General features: G+C 41.2%; 1 protein-coding gene across 3 annotated transcripts in view; it reads left to right on the forward strand.

The window, feature by feature from the left end:
• Positions 1 to 17,289, forward strand: part of ADCY2 (adenylate cyclase 2) — a 432,701-nt gene that overhangs the window by 225,386 nt on the left and 190,026 nt on the right. For all 3 annotated transcript variants that reach the window (XM_033178771.1, XM_033178769.1, XM_033178770.1), the window contains exon 4: positions 10,220 to 10,369. In XM_033178771.1, coding sequence (XP_033034662.1) covers positions 10,220 to 10,369 — 150 coding nt within the window. The remainder of the gene's footprint in view (positions 1 to 10,219; positions 10,370 to 17,289) is intronic.

Below are 17,289 nucleotides of genomic sequence, written 5' to 3' on the forward strand. Positions count from 1 at the left end.
TGATTATCTAAGAATGAAATAAAAAGATTATATTTTATTTTCATATATGATGGTGCTAGTGGTTTTTTTGCATCAAGTGCTAAGTTGTTTGGGCATAATACTTAAGTTGCTTTGACCTCACTAAGTAATAAACAAAACTCCTAGGAATTTCCTTTCGTCTAGTAACATGATAAAAAGAATTAATGAGTATTATGAACCAGGAAAACTCAGGAACCTCTGCATTAGTGGTTTTATTTTTGCAATTAGCTTTATAATAAATGTCAGAAGTATAATAATGTCAGAAGTAGTTTATCACCAGTCTTCCTTCAATCACAAGTATTTGTATGTTCTCATATAGAAAACTAACTAATGATGATCCCAGTGGCAGAAACTTCATAGCCATCACCCTGAGAACCTAGTGGCTGCAATTAAAATCTCACTTCTCCAGCTCATGAGAAGCCTGCCTTGCATCATCTAAATTGTTTGTTTGCTTTGTTGAGTTCTGTTGTTGGCTTGTTTTATTGCATTTATTCTAATGACATTGATTTCTTTAGGGGAAGAGTACAAAATTTAATTGATTAAAAATCAATGCCAGCAAATGTTTTGTGGAATGACTAAAGGGTATTTAATGAATATCGCATCTTGGTGCACATTGAACCATCATGGGTAGTATATGGAATTTCTGCAAAAGAGCTACCAGCCCCAAATGTCTAAGGCTTGTCCATTTTGACATTCCAGTGGATTCTCTGGTGATGTATATGTAAAAATGTCTTTAAAACTTAGTGTCATATTGTGATGGACTGAATTGTGTTACCTCAAAATTCTTATGCTGAAGGCTAACCACCTCAGAATGTGATTGTATTTAAACATAGGGCCTTTGAAGAGGTGGTTACGGTAAAATGAGATCTTTAGGGTGGGCCCTAATGCAATCTGACTGGTGTCTCTATTAGAAGAGGAGACTGGGACACACAGAGACACCAGGGCTGTGTGCTCACAGAGAAGAGACCCTGTGAGGTCACTGAATTTTTGTCCTCTCTGAAACTCATGTTGAAGTTTAATTGCCATTGTAACACTATTAGGAAGTAGAACTTTTACGAAGTGATTAGGTCATGAGGGCTCTGACCTCATGGTTGGGATTAACACCGTTATAAAAGGGAGTTAATCCCATTTTTTCCACTTGATCTTTTGTGTTCTGCCATGGGAGACCAAGCATTCCTCCCCTACAGAGGCTGCTGTGCTCAAGGCTCCTTCCTGGAATTAGAACTGCCAACCCTGCCATCACCTTGATATTGGACTTTACAGCTTCCAGAACTGTGAGCTGATAAATTTCTGTTTGGTATAAGTTACCCAGTCTGTGGTCTACTGTTATAGCAGCATAAAATAGGCCAAGTCACAGCAAGAAGGCAAGCGTCTGCAAGCCAAGGAGAGAGGCCTCGATCAAACCTAAGTACACCTTGGTCTTGGACTGTAGCCTTCACAACTGTGAGGAAATAAATGTCTGCTGTTTACACCACCCAGTCTATGGCATTTTATTAGCAGTAGTAGTAGTTGTTGTTGTTGTTGTAGTCGTAGCATACTATTGCACATATTTAGCAAAGCCCACTCCTTTTGATTGTGGTCTTTGAATGCTATTGTCTGGGAAAAACAGCTGCAGTCTTGTCCATTTGGGAAAACATGAAATGTCACTTGGTGTTTGGGGCAAAAATAATACATGTTCTCTGACAGAAATTTACAAGAAGTCAGAGTATGGTGCCAGTGGGTTTAAAAATTTGTCTTTTCCTTCTTACAGGACATGGTTTATAGAAAAACATACACCAGGAGAGGAAGGAAGGTGGTTGGGGTAACCCCAAGAGTACACTCTGGGGAGAGTGCTTCTGAGTACCTTTCAGTCTTTGATTCTATCAAGGGAAGCAGCTGCCAGGCATGCCCTTTCCTAATGAGTATGATTAATGAAACAACCAAAGTTTCGTTTGTAATAGAAAAGTTTTTGTTCTCCTCTTCCCAAATGGTTTCAGTGATGCATCCTTTTATAATTACACTATGACTTTATGCAGCATATTTTGGTCAGACCAAAAAGAACATTCCAATTCAAAGTAGGCCTTGTGAATCACAGCACTCACTTTTTCTCCTTTATTTGGAGTCCATGACTGTGTCGCAGCATTTTGCAGCCTGTCATTTCCTTACGGATGTGCTTACTGATATCATGTTCAAATCTCCAGGTGAGATTGGCCATGGCAGCCTGTGTTGTTATTCCTATACCTCTGTGCAATCTCGTCTCTCCATTGTCCTGTTACATTTGATGTCAACGTTTAGGCCCCTATCCTTTCATCAGGTGTTTTCTGATTCAGTCATAATCAGCGAGGCAGTCTGCACTTTTTTTGTGTAATTCCAAATTGACCTTCTATTGTGTAGATTACGAATGCGACTATAGGTAGGTCACAATGCCAGTTGCAAATGTGATAGCAATGCAACCTCCCCCTTGTACCCACAAAAGGCATTTTATCCCTTCTGTGTGCTTTGTTAATAGAAGGGGAATATGCCACATGTTCACCCTAAAATGGAGTATTATTTTCTCCTAAACTAAGCTGCATAAGTCAGAGTCTCTAATAGCCTTGGTCATGCTTTTAAATACACCTAAATACCTGTCAGCTTTCAAATTTTTAAATGAGTGGGTGTGGACCACATGTGTCAGCTATTAAGTGGTGGTGAATGAAGAGAATTAGAAATGGTGTTTAAATGAAGCAAAACTTCATTGATTCAGATTAATTAGAGAGATGATCTGTCTAAATTAATGAAAAGTCTGAATTAGAGTGTGTTAACATTTCTTTTTTAAGCATTTAAGTTCACTGAAATCACCAGAACCAGGCAAAGTGTATATGGTTTGATGCGGATCCTTAGGAGAGCTGATTTAAGACTAGTAAAATTGTTGTTTTAATTGGTGTATAATTTCATGTTTCTAAGTTCTTGAAAGGCGTTGAGATGTAGCATTTAAAAACGTGTCCTCCTATTGTGTCATTACTTTGGGAGACAGGGTTTGGGAAGATACAGAGACTGGCATTTTTAATAAGCCTCTTGGAAGATCCAGGACCATTCAGGAATTTGGGTTTCTGAAATAAGCAGGTCAAACGTCTTTGGAATAAGTAACATTCATTCAACTATCTGAACTCAAAAAGGCCAAAGAGATAATGATTTCTATAGGTCTCAGTGGCGATGTAAAGTTTAGGTAATCATTGATTTGTTGCCTGACTAAATGTAAGATGCAATTATCCAAACATCAGACTGGGTCAGGAGACAGTGTTTCGGCTCTCCGGACAGAGACTAATAATGCTCACAAACATGCTTTGTAGTGTATAGGTGCTCTCAGAATTGGGGGGCTTGAAGCTATGTTGAGACAGAAGGTAGTAGGGAGAAGATCTGGTAGTGTTGCTTTGCAGAAACGGTGTGCAGAATAGGTCAAGGATGAAAAGGAAACATCTGCCCTATTTTGGATGCAAGCAAAGTGGAATAGGGATTTCAGTGATAGTGATTCCTGTGATTCCCTCTGCTTTAACATCATAAAGGACTAAGAAATCTCCTGTGGAGAAATGTAAAGCTCCATGTAACTCTTCAAAGATATTCCATCATAGAAATTGATGACGGTGTTGCTTTTTCCTTTTCCATTTTTATCTTTGTAACTTCCTCATACAGCTCATTTGTTTCATCTTCTCTTTTCCCATCATGGAGAGGAGCTAAACCCTGAAGCTAAGATTGTTCTGTGTGCTTGAAGTCAAAGAGAGAAAGGACAGAAGAGTAAACAGGGTGACAGTACCCTCCTCTGCAGAAAACAGGGAAGCCATAAATCTTCATGGCTTGTGTTGTTTTCTTCTATGGAGCCCTGAGTATTGGAAACTCCATGTTATTCCCTTTTCTCTGGTTCTAAACTATAAACGAGTGAAACTTCTCCCCATCATTTTCAAGTTTGCAGTCACTGAACTGAGAAGTACAGGTCTGGATTTCTGCATGGTTAATTCAGCTTTCTCTTCTCGGAGGGAAACTGTGTTCTCAATGAATTAATTTGTGGGAGGAACTTTCTATCATGATCTGAGGATCTTCTAGGCTCATCTCTTCCAGTTGACTTTTAATGAGTTGCTGGAGCAGTTCTGAGATGAGCAAAGGGCCCTCCAAGCTGCCATACTCTATTTTTGTCTAGTTATTGGCCAGACATGAGCCCTATCAACTTATAAGACCCTTTAGCCCTTCACTCCAAATATATCTGGAAAAATAACATGATGTCTGCTATTCCAAAAGACTTAATAGCAACAGATGTGGTATAAAAAGAATAAAGAAAATAATCATCATGACCAACAGTACTATCTATTTTGTAATGGAAACTTCCATAGGAAATCAAATTGCAATGGACTCCCCATTTTTGGTTCTAGTCTTTTAGCCCAAAGCCCTAATAACATCCACTATTGAGACTGTTGGTGTTTCAATTTTCTTTATACCTTTCTGTCTGACTCCACTCCTCCTCATTTGGAAGGACTTCAAATTAGAAGATCCTAGCACATGACCTAAGGATCGTTGGATGTCATTAACCAAAGCACAGTGTTCCTGATTGTCACTAAATGACTGATAAACAGCAGAAACCCTGAGACCACTGCACATAGCAAATTTAATTCTTAGAGGGCTGTGAGAAATGCTAAGGAGATGGGATTGGGATTCTCTGCAGCCATGTCTGAGAGATCAGTTAAGGAGAACTGTACCTGATCATTTTCTCCCCCAGGCAAGAGCGTTGCTTTCTGTAAGCCAAATTGGATGCTTATGATATGTGGTGAGCTTACTGAATATTCATTCCTAGCTCTCTTCATCATGTTCTTGTCTTCCCTTTTATTTTCCTTTGACTTATAATTGGAGTTTTTGCATATTTATGATCTGCTTTAAGCTGATGACCTGTGTCAAATGCTATAACTTTTCTCCTTTGACATTGTGCAGTTAGTTCATAGAAAACAAAACAAACAAACAAAAAAACTGTCATTAAGTGATGGCATTTCTCACATTACCAGGAGCCTGGCTTTGCCCTCAGCCTGCAGGGTGCTGCCTGGTGTCTGCGTGGGCCATTTTAGTTTGCCACCCCAACATGAGGTTAAGAATTAGAATAGTAAACTCTTTAAAATGCATAATACATCAGAGCCACAAGGAGGAATCTGAGTGGTCACCCAACTCATGTGATAATTTCTCAAATGCTTAAAGACAATGACCTGATACCCTTAAATGTTTTCTTCCCAGGTGAAATAGTCCTCAGGTGGGTCACACTTGTGACTCATAACCTGGATGAGAGCAGCCTGACCCTCCCTTCACTCTCCTCTCAACAGGCACAGATGCATGAGCTGAACCAGTAAAGGCTCCATGGACATATGGTCTCCAAGAACTTAACATAACTTTAAATGATGAAAGCGCTTTGCAGCATAAATACAAATGCTTTGTAAAGAAAAAAATCAGTTTCTTACAAAATAACATGTGTCTCTTTAGAAATTCCTCAGAAATGCCTTCCCCATGCCCTAGAGGGGGTTGCATGTGCGGTGGAGAAATTTGGCCGTATGCATATGAATTGGGGCTGGTAGAATATACAGGGACAATCTGGAGAGCCTCTCCCAGCCTGGGGGCAGCCCTCAGGTCACTTAATTTTTTAGACCTTTTGTTGCCCGGTCTATAAGATGAAATAATAAAACAAGTCCATTCTCCTGATTGCATTGCTCTCTGTACTCTTAAGGGTAAAAAGATATAAGGTATATTTAGAAGGGCTATGGTGGTCATTATGAAAGGAGCAAAATAATAATAATAATTTGCTAGTAAACACCACGCTTCCGAGAAGTACAGGATTCATTAATTTGCATCCTCTGAGAAAGTGTTGACAAATCACCCCACATTTACATCAAGAGAAGATGGGGAGCAGTGTGGACAGCAACCTTCTGTGAAGATGTGTGGGCATGGTTCCATTTACACAGATTCCAGACCCCGCACATGCTCGATTTCAAGACCTGGTTTTAATCTTCAGGGTAAACCTTTACTGCTGTTATTACCTTAAATAATTTATTTCCTTCTAAGAGATCTCTGGAGGCCAAGTTCCTCTCCTGTTTTCTGACAGATGTGAAAGTAGCTAAATAAAGCAAGAAGATAAAAGGAGACATCAAGATGGTATGATGTTATAAAACAAACTCAACATTGTGGAAATAGGATTGTCAGAGGTTCTGCTTAACAACCTTCTGGAAAATAAAATGCGTTGATATTATTTTTGAAAAGAAAATTATAACCTAATCACTTCCTTGCAGCCCTAGGTCTTGTATAAAGTCATTCCATGCATGCATCATTTTAAAAGAAAAATTATTTAGGACATCAATTGTATTTGTAAATGTGTGTCATTATCAAAATGCCAAGGTCAATTCAATTAACCTTAGAATATAGGGATGAAACCGGGTATCAGGAACAGGCTTATAATTCGATAAGTTTTCCATCAGGAAAGACATATCATATTCTATTTGACATTAAAGCCCTATGTTGTTTATTGCTTAAAAGTTTTCCTTTGAATATATAAACTAAAAATCAGTAAATGCATTCTTTCCCATTCTCTGTAGATAGGAGGGGTTCAAATTACATTTGTTGGAAGCAATGCAGCATCCAGAATGAATTACTCCAAGAAGGTTTTTCCTTACCTGCCGTGGCAGTACAAATGTGCCAGTTGAATGTGGCAGTTGGAGAGCATTGGCTGGAAGACAGGCAGCAAGAAGTGCAAAACCTTATTGCTCTCCTGGGGGCCTCCCCTTGCTTGGAATGGGCTTCTGTTGTCAAATGTTTGGAAACCTCTCAATGGACAAGAAACATTTGCCTGGTCAGCTACACTGGCTCTGTGCACAGGGCCAGGCAGCACGGTGGAGAGCACCCTGAATTCAGTCTACTGCCACAGAGGAGGGACTACTCTATGCAGGCTGCCTCAACGTAGGGGAAGAAAAGCCTGTGGCAATAAAGGAAAGAGCTGTGACACTCAAGGCCAACTACTCTGTTGCAACAAGGGCCTCCAAGAGAAGAGAATTCAGAGGAAATAAGTGGGGAGTGGGATTCTAGGAAAACAGGATAAGACAGTACTCACATTCCAGAGTAGAGACTCGCATTGGAGCCTCAGTGTTGGTATCAAAGTGCCCCATTTCTATGCCCTAGAGGAAGCCCAGGGACAGATGGTGGCTTCATTCAGTTCTCTTGCTTCCACTTGGTTTTTATTGTGGAGGAATTTACTCCCTAAAATGTTGACAGGTTTGCTTCGAAGGCATTTTCCGAGGAGGAAGAGAAAAAGCTCTCATGAATAATCACTGAGTTATTTTTATTATTATTTCAGCTACACCTAATACGGAAGGAGTTAGTATTTTCTAATTCTGAGCAGCATGGTTTGTGTTGGCTTCTCTCATTTCCTGCATTCTTTGGTGCGCTGTTCTTCAAAGCGTATCCAGCAATGACAAGGTCTGAAGAACTTATAGCAAAGCAGATGGTCATTTTGCAGAAGCGGAGTATGGCAAGACTTAACTGACAATGCACCATTGGACATGGTGCTGAAATCGACTCCTATTCAACCAGTGGAGGGTCCCCTCAAATCGGAAGCCAGGAAGGTCATCCAGACTTTCCACATGCTCCAGGATTGACATTCTCAGAAGAGGTGATGTGTCAAAGTATGGCCTTGGGAAGGAAGAGAGCCCTGTGATGCTAGAAAATGTGTAGAAGTAACACTGAAGACAGCCACATTGCTCTGAAGCGCTGGGCTGCTGCACCCGCTTATACACAGACTGTGAGCACATATGCCTTCCACACAGAGCACGTGCGTTACCTGCATATCACATGCACACACATCACCCAAGCATGCATTTCACACACAGATTACACACAAGTTACATGCATGTATCCACACCACATGCATATACCACACACAGATCACACACACAGAGGAATTCCCAGTAAAGATTTTAATTATCCATACTAATGGGGAGGAGATAAAATATAGATGCATAACTGGACATTATGGGGGTTAGCTGTGAGAATATGGGTGAGCTTTAGGATTTCCCTGGCCCCAAATCTGTGTGAAATGAGTGAGTTATATGAAACATCATTGAAGGCCCCTTCTAATGTGCATGATTCTGGACCCAACTTCTATTGTGCTTCTGCATTTATTCACAGAGAACCTCATCACATCATTCTTCCAATTCTAACTCTGTCCTTTTTTTTCTCCTGTATCCCAAACATTTATTTTCTAGGACTTGAGGAGGCTACTAATTAATATTACTGTTTTCTCTTGGGTTCAGAACCCTTTGAGAGACAGACAAAGGCATTAGGTAGATGGAGAACAAAATGTCACCTTATTACTCTTACACCTATTTGGAGAGTGCAGTTAGGAATAAATGATCTTGCTGATTATCCCCTGAGTTTACCCATCTTTCCCTACAGCCATCTGCCCTCAAATCGAGGTCTTTCTCAGCACAGAGGCAAGTGGCCCACTAGGTCCACTGCTTGGCTGAGAACGCAAAACATGAAGATGACCACCCACTTTAGGGAGGAAGACCCTGCTTATGGGGGAGGATGGGCTAAGATGCAGAGCGTTCATATCCTTTTCCCAAGCCCTCCAGTTAGACCGATTCCTCCTGCTCTCCTTGGCAGAAGTGACCCCCCTACAGAGAGGGAGGACAGCTATGATTCTCTGTTCAGTCCTGTCACGGGGAACTTTGAAGATTTAGGAATAAATTTCCCATGATGAGTTCCAACCACTCCTGCTCACCACGGTGGATGGTTAATGTAAAAAACTGGTCTGTGTTATGGGGAGATTCTTAGGGAGGAGCATAGGATATTTGGAACTGATGCTGCTGAGTGGTTATTAAAGCCACTAGTGACCTGTCTCGGTGAGAATACAAGTCATATGGAAATGGAGGGTAGGTTGGATTTTAACCAGATATGTCTATCCACTCACAGATAGGTCTGTAGGTCTTGCCCGGGACACACAAGAGCTTGCTCCATGTGAATAGTGGGCTAACTAAAAAGACCATTGTCATACACTGTTGATGAGAATGTAAGTGGAATATTTCCTGAGAGCAATTTTGCAATATGTATCAAGAATTTGAAAATACTTATGGCTTTTTAGTAATTATGTCTGAGGAAATGATCAAATATGAAGCCAAAGCTTTATACATGAGGTTGACCACTATAGCATAATGCAAATGCACAGAATATTAATAAGTATTAAACAATATGGACATATCTAAAGGACAATCCAGTCACAGAACTGAGTATTATCTAAGCATTTAAAATCTTGTTTCTACAGAACTTATATGATCTAAAAAATATCTTATTAAATGTTAAAGCAAAGGACAAAAACTACATTCAGAATGAACTGAAGCTTTTTGGAACGAGATAGAGATCTTGACAAAGTAGAGTATGCCAGCAATTTTGAGAATACAGAGGAAAACGGAGTAGGTAGGCAAGGCCATACGGGCAGCAGAGTGTTCTGCTTGGGCAGGACGATTACAGATTATTTTTAGTTTTTCTTTATATCTTTGTTCTTCTCCCAAATTGTATGAACATGAATTGTCTTTATCATCAAAAGAATAATGAGTTTTATGTTTTGAAAGACTACCATATTTCTACATAAATAAAAGATAATGGGTGAATGTCAGTTATCCAGGCTCAGCAAGTACAGTTTTGGTGTGAGGGCAGTTTGTATTAGTCACCTAGTATCGCAATAATGCTGCAAAACAACCATGAAATCTCAGAGGTACACAATAATAGACTGCAGGTTGACTAGGACAGCTCTGCTCCATGTGTCTCTCATCCTGGGACTGGTGGGCTACCGGGAAGTGTTCTTTTCCTAATGAGACGCAAGAGAGTGACTTGAAAAACAAAAGGTCTCCTAATCCTGGGCTGGATCTGGCTCATGGTTATTTCTGTCCACATTGCATTAGCCAAAGCAAAGCAGATCTCATGACTGAGCCCAAAGTCAAGGGAGGGACTACAAAGTCGTCTACCAAAGGGCATGGATCCAAAACAAGGGCAGAACTCTTCTGGAGACTGATGTTTTCTGTTAAGCAAATAAAAATGTTACTTTGGAAGCAGAAGTAAAATTAACTTCCCGCAGTTATCTCTCTGAAGACAGTTGCTAATGTGCGCTTTGTTTTGATTATATTCATGAGTGAGAAACAGTCACCCTATTGAGCAGCTCTTTCTGTCTCTTTAGATCCTGGCCAATGTGATCATTTTCATCTGTGGGAACCTGGCGGGAGCCTACCATAAGCACCTCATGGAACTTGCTCTTCAGCAAACATATCAGGACACCTGTAATTGCATCAAGTCCCGGATCAAGTTGGAATTTGAAAAACGTCAACAGGTAATGCATGTTTCATCTTACATCCACATTACTTTAGGCATTATCAAAATGATGCTGTTACTATTAATGTTGAGTGTGGTTCATTCATTCATGAGCTTCAGAAAAACCAGAGAAGAAACCCTGGGCTCTGCACCTGGGAAGTATCTTAGTCTGCTTAGTGCTGCTATAAAGGAATACCTGAGGTTGAGTAATTTATCAAGAAAAGAGGTTTATTTGTCTCATAGTTCTGCAGGCTGCACAAGAAGCCTGTGCCATATCTACTTCTGATGAGTGCCTTTCACTGCCTCCACTCATCATGGATAATGGGTAATGTGCAGGGATCGCTTGGCGAGAGAGGAAGCAAGAGAGAGGCAGGGAAGGAGGGGCAGTGCCAGGCTCTTTTGAACAACCAACTCTCATGGGAACAATAGAATGAGAACTCACTCAAGCTCGCTTCCTAGGGAGGGCATTTATCTGTCCATGAAGGATCTACCCCCAAGACACAAACACCTCCCACCAGGCCTCACCTTCAACACCAGGGATCAAATTTCAGCATGAGATTTGGAGGGGACAAACATCTAAACTGTAACAGAGAGTTATGCTCAAAAGAGCAAAGATGGCATTTTCCCCATGCAGCCTTCAGACCCAGGGACCCAGGATCACCCACAGCCAGATACACCAACCATCATCAGCAAGTGGCTGGGGAAGTCAAATAAGAACAGTTCGTGAAGAAACTCACTTCTGGTTAGTGTTTGTGACAAGCGTTTGCACCAGCAGAAGTACGAGCCCCCGCCCCCCACCCTGCCCGCTGCACTGTGCCATCGCACCACTTCCTACAGCACCTGTTGCCCACATAGGATAAAATGTTGGAGTCTTCCTCAGGGAGGTGACTGAAGAGTCTGGGGCGGAGCCAGGTGTCATTGTCAGGGGCATCCTAGGTTGATTGCTGTGGGTGGCACAAATGCACATCAGGGAAATGTATAGACTGCAAGGAAGCATTACAGAAAACAGCGATGGAGACAGTAGGAGATGTGCGGGGACAAAGATATCACCAAGCATGGCAGAAAGCAGGCACAACAGATGTGCATGGAGAAGAAGCCTAGAGGGGCCCTGGATTTGCTGTGCTTCACTCCGGGTGATGGCGGATCAGCTGTGTGTTCCTGGGTTTGTGTATTTCTCACTGGGAACCCAGTCTGTAAAGCTAATAATTAGCATGGCTGGCTATAAACCCTCTACTCCCCCTCCCTGTGGGCCTTCATCATATTACCTATGCTCTTAGCAGTGTTTGGCATATCATGGATTCTTAATTATTGTTTGTGACGTTGTATTGAGTTAGTTCACCCTATAAAATTTCATCGAAGTGTATTGTGGCGGGAGCAAAAAATATATCCTTTAAATTTTGGCACTAGTCCTTTGTCTGTGTGTGGATTGCTGAATGGTAATCACATTCTTTTTTGAAAACAGGGATCCAGGATATTAGTTCATTCATTCAACAAATATTTAGTGAACACCAAGGCTGTGGCAGGCATGGCTCTAGGCACTGGGATATAACTGTAAACCCTGCCTTCGCGTTGGTATGATTGGCAAATATTATGGCTTGTTTTTAAAAAATACGTTTTGTCTTACCACTTATATAGCAAAGGTATTCAGGAACCGATGTTTTTGTTTGTTTCTTTGTTCTAGATGTGTCTCAAATTCTGAATTCAAAATTAAGAGACACAGACAGTTATTAACTTGGGACTATTATCCAGTTTATCCTATATACCTATTTTCAGTAACGTTTTACATCTGGGTTCTAGAAAATTCCACAGTTTCGACAAGTAGCACTTAGCATTCGTGGGTGGTCCTGCTGTAGCGCATGCTACAGTTCAAATGTTTTGGGAGAGATGGTTTCCTTTCTCAAGCAGTACAGACTGGAGCAAGTTGGGCCCGACAGACATGTCTAACTTTTTTTTTCTATCAGTTCTGTAATCTCCTTCAAAATAGCACCAAAGCTACAGAGAACAGAAATTCCAGGTAGACGGATTACATAACCTAATATTTTTAGGAACAGCCTTGATAAAAGCAGTGTCAGGTCACTGACCCCACCTGCACATCATATTTCTCTGAAGAGACCTGAGCGGCCAAAAGCACATGGCGTCCCTTGCCACAGTGACCTGAGGGTTAGAGGAGCCACATTGACCTTGTGGGGCTCAAGAACTAGACCATGATGGGAGACATTAGAAAGACATGCATCTACTAGTTTCAGAAAAGAAGCCAGTGATTCTTTTAAAAATAAAGAAAGTGAGAAGGGACACTTTAAAGAAATAAGAACTGAAATGAAATATGTTTAATAGAATACAACTTTCCATCCCAGGAGCATTTTGTCACAAGCGTTGGAAGTCCATTTCCAGAGTCTCCTCCTAGAATGCAGTACCTTTCTGGTTAGGGCTTCAGCAAATATGTGTCTACGATGAGATGCGTTTGCACTTTTCTCAGACCAGCATGTAATTAAATGGGAAGAAGAGATTATCTTGGTTTTAAAAAAAAAGCCATCAGTAAGATATAATCTGAGAGATTTAAGAAAGCAAAAAAACTGGCCAGTGGCAACCTGTGTGACCTTCATAGAAGGGAGAGGCCTCGGAGACACTGAGACCCAGTAGGGCCACCGATCAAATTCAGGTTTGGGTTCCACATGTCACTTCCTGCTCGCCCTGCACCACAAACCACCTTTTGCTTCATCCACAGTCACTGTGGCAAACAGTAATTAATGTCCTTCAGAGTTCTTCATTCAGGAAGGATAAGTGTTGGTCAGCCAGAAAACAGTTTCAGTCATTGTTTAGATACATAAATAGCATCCAATTTAATGTACACGTTAGCAGCTGTGTCAGAGAGAGCTGGTGCTCCCAGGGGTTAAGAGGCGGCCACCTTGGGAGTTCCTTGGCCTCGTTTCACAGCCCCACTCTCTGCTTTCCTTCCTCCTTGGAGAGGATGCAGTGGTGGGTGAGCCCAGGAAGCCGTCCCTCTTCACCCAGGATGGAAGTGTGCGGGGGGCAGGGGGACTATTGAAACTATTGGGACCTGTCTAATGATTCTGAAATCTTTTCAAAATTGCAAAACTCCATGCTTTCTTTTCTTCAAATTTTGTGACATTTTTCAGATGCAAGTGAGATGAATTTCTAAAGATCAAAGCCCATGCTTGAATAAAGTGGCTATTTGTACTATAAGATTTTGAGGGAAGAAGGAATGAAAAATGCTGCTAGGGATTTTCTCAGAGTTGTGTTCTTCCCTTAAAAGTGTTCTCATTATGAACAATAAAAATCATGACTTCTTACAAGGTAGGGAAAAGAATGCATTGCACTGGAATTGAGGCCACCTTTAGAAACCGAAGGTATTCACCTGTCTCGAGTTTTGACTTTTGTCTTAAGTTTCATATCCCGCAGTAAAATCCACGGCTGTTTCCTGAACACCGTGTAGTGTGGCAGATGGCTCTTATCAGACCTGAGAAAACATATTTCAGTGAGTGTTGCTCTCTGGGGTATGTAATAGGCTCTCAGGAATTAATGAGAGCTGGATTCACAGCAAAACAAAAGCACTGTTTGCTAACTGCCTAGGCAGTTGAAATAAATGCCGTTTCCGTAGGAGTAAAAGCCAGGTTTGCTATTTCATAGAGGGAGAATAAACCCTCTTTGATTTATATATTGTATTTATTTTAAAGTAATTTAACAACTTTTTTTTGTGATTTACTTAATCTGAACCATCCTGCGGATCAAATATGACAGAACATTCCTTTTGGTAAAAAATGCCGGTCAAGTGAGACACAGAGACCCCATGCTATACCTGGATTCTGCAGCTCTCTGTGGGGGTTAGTGAACCGGTAGTCTTTCTGGCTGTCCTTGGATGCAAAATTGTTTTCCTCTTTGCAGAATTTAGTGGAACAAGAAAGTGATCCTTGGGTGGTCATGGTTGGGTAGATAATGACAAACTTACCTGTTTTTAATCCTAATGTGATAGCAGGTATTATAGTGACTTTATTGAATGCATTTTATGGCTCATTTATTTTGCAAGGTGAAGACTTTTTGAAGTTTTTCTAGATTTGGGCTGCTAAAATTTGGAAAAGCAAACAGAAGCCAGTAGTATTTCTTTAAGTTTTTATATCCCGGGTAGTTTGTGTGTACTGTTGTATCAGAGTCCTATTGCTGCTATAATAAATTTCCACAAATTTGATGGCTTAAAACAGAACAGATTTTTTATCTTACAGTTTCAGAGGTTATAAGTCCAAAATCAGTCTCACTGAGCTAAAGTCAAGATATTAGCAGGGCTGTTTTTGTCTGGAGATTTTGAAGGGAGAATTCATTTCCTGGCATTTTCAAGCTTCTGAAGGCTGCTTGCATTCTTTGGCTCCCAGATCCTAGCCCCTTTTCCATATGTAAAGTCATCAGGATAGAATCTTTCAATTGCTTTCTCTCTTCTCTCTCTCTCTCCTTCGTTTTTTTTTTTTTTTTTTTTTTTGAGACATTGTCTGGTTCTGTCACCAGACTGGAGTGTAGTGTCATGATCTCGGCTCACTGCAACCTCTGCCCCCTGGGGCCCAAAAGATCCTCCCACCTCAGTCTCCCAAGTAGGAGGGACTACAGGTGTCCACCACCACACCTGGCTAACTTCTGTTATTTTTTGTATTTTGTGTTTGTTTCACCATGTTGCCCAGGCTGGTCTTGAACTCCTGAGCTCAAGCAATCTGCTCACCTTGGCCTCTCAAAGTGCTGAGATTACAGGCATGAGCCACTGAGCCGGGCCTGTCTCTGACTTTTGATTCTGCTGTTGCATCTTCTTCCCTTTCTCTGACTCCAACCCTCCTGCTTTACTCTTATGGCTTCTATAATTACACTGGACTAACCAGGCTAATCCAAGATAACCTCCCCATTTCAAGATCTTTAATTTAATCACATCCACAAAATTCCTGGTTTGCCAGGAAACCTAACATAGTCCCAGATTCCAAGGATTAAGACGAAGATACTTTTGTGGAACCGTTGGTCGGCCTGCCACTCTCTGTCTTCTTTATTCCTACAACAACTCTAGGACCTAAGTCCCTTTTCCCATTTAAACCGAATAAAGAAACTGTTCACATTACTTGGCCCAGATCACTCAGTGAGTAAGTGTAACTTCCAGGGCCCTGCTGTCTTTCATGTTGGTTTTGCATGGGTTTTCTGGTCTGTTCTCTGGGAATGTTAACTGGAGATTTTCCAGGACATGAAGGACTCTTTGATGGAAGTCCTACAAAGAGTAGGCACAACTTTGAGCAACTTTAAGCATCCAACATTGTATCCTGCTAAGAAGCCAATCAGTAGCTGTTCTTCCATTGAATTCTCGTGCACTAACATGAAGCAACAGAAATCAGCTGCCACCCTGCTCCCTCCATGACCATGCCAAGGCAAGGGGAGAGTTGGATACCAGCCATGCCATCCCCAAAGATCCCTCCAGGATCAGCTTTCTTTTTCTTGGAGGCAAGGAAATGGAACAGAGGACTCTGCAGCTTTGTCTGCTTGGACATGTGGTGGTGAGTTATTCAAAACAGTCTTTTACCAACCCCATCTCTGCATGTTCAGTTTACTTTTCACCAGCGAAATAGACCTTAGGAGGACTCATCAATGACAAGACTAATTGTTTCACCCAATTGTCTTCGCCTGAGTTGGTACGTGGACTTGAGTTGAGGCATCTCAACAGTTATGTACCTTTTCATAAAGCCAAGCTGAACATAAGTAATGTGAGAGGAATTCAAGCCAGTGAGACTTTCTCACTGCAGTTGCTGAAGAATTAAAGCAGCACATTTTATTATAAATGTCATCCCTGAGCGTTGAGGTGCAGGGCTGGGGGACATGCCCAACAGAGAGAGCCTAACAGGAGAAACACACATGGTGTGGTAGGTACAGTTTGGCTCAGATACAAAGGCCTTTCCTGGGTTCTGGCATCTCAGACCATTCATTAAACTCTCCCACATCCCCCGCTTATGTTTTTGAGATCTCCACTTTTCATCTTTTATTAAATCATTAGTTGTGTCCTTTTTTCTTTGGTATCTCTTCCTTGATAAAGAGGCCATAACTTACATCCATCTTGGTCACCACATTTTTTTCATTTTATTAAATGATTAGTATATGCTTTTCTCTTTGGCATCTCTTCCCCAGTGCAGAAGGCATAGCTTAAGCCAGTGTTGGTTATTGCTTTTTTCTCAACTCTCATTAGTGAAAGATTAAATGATGTGGAAGATGACACATACACTTTACTTGAAAATTGAAAAAAAAAAAAAAAAAGAAGAGCTGAGATGTCATAAAAGGTTCTCATCACAGTGTTTGCTATTCCAATTCATCAGAATGAACTTCAAGAAATATTTTCACAGTTTGCACCACATTGTATTATATTGGTTACTTAAATTCTCATGAAGCTCAGATGTTATTCCTCATTGAGAAATTCCAGCACAAGATGTTTCAGAATGCTACAATTTTGCCATGATGTCTATGGGTGCTTTTAAATGAGAAATGAAAATTAACCCCAGAAAAATGTCAATAATCCTTAAATCAAGTCTGCAGTATTTTCTGAGAAGTCCTTTAGTTAGAAGGGTTGAGATCACCACATATTTGCGAAGATTGCAGTGAAGGTTGTGCTATGACTGTGCACTCAACCTCCTTTAAGGAGAAATCAATAGTTACAGATCCAGGATCCAGGGGGAGGATGAAGGAACTCTCAGGAATCACTGTCCAGTCTTGATGCCTAATAAAGAACATAAATGCAGGCCATTAGTCAGGTTTACAAAAGCCACATTAGCAAGTATTTGTTCATTCTTTAAAAAAAAATGGGCCGGGCGCGGTGGCTCAAGCCTGTAATCCCAGCACTTTGGGAGGCCGAGATGGGTGGATCACAAGGTCAGGAGATCGAGACCATCCTGGCTAACACGGTGAAACCCCGTC

The sequence above is a fragment of the Trachypithecus francoisi genome, unplaced genomic scaffold, assembly GCF_009764315.1.
Source record: "Trachypithecus francoisi isolate TF-2019V2 unplaced genomic scaffold, Tfra_2.0 Lachesis_group2, whole genome shotgun sequence".
In the NCBI taxonomy this organism is placed as follows: Eukaryota; Metazoa; Chordata; class Mammalia; order Primates; family Cercopithecidae; genus Trachypithecus; species Trachypithecus francoisi.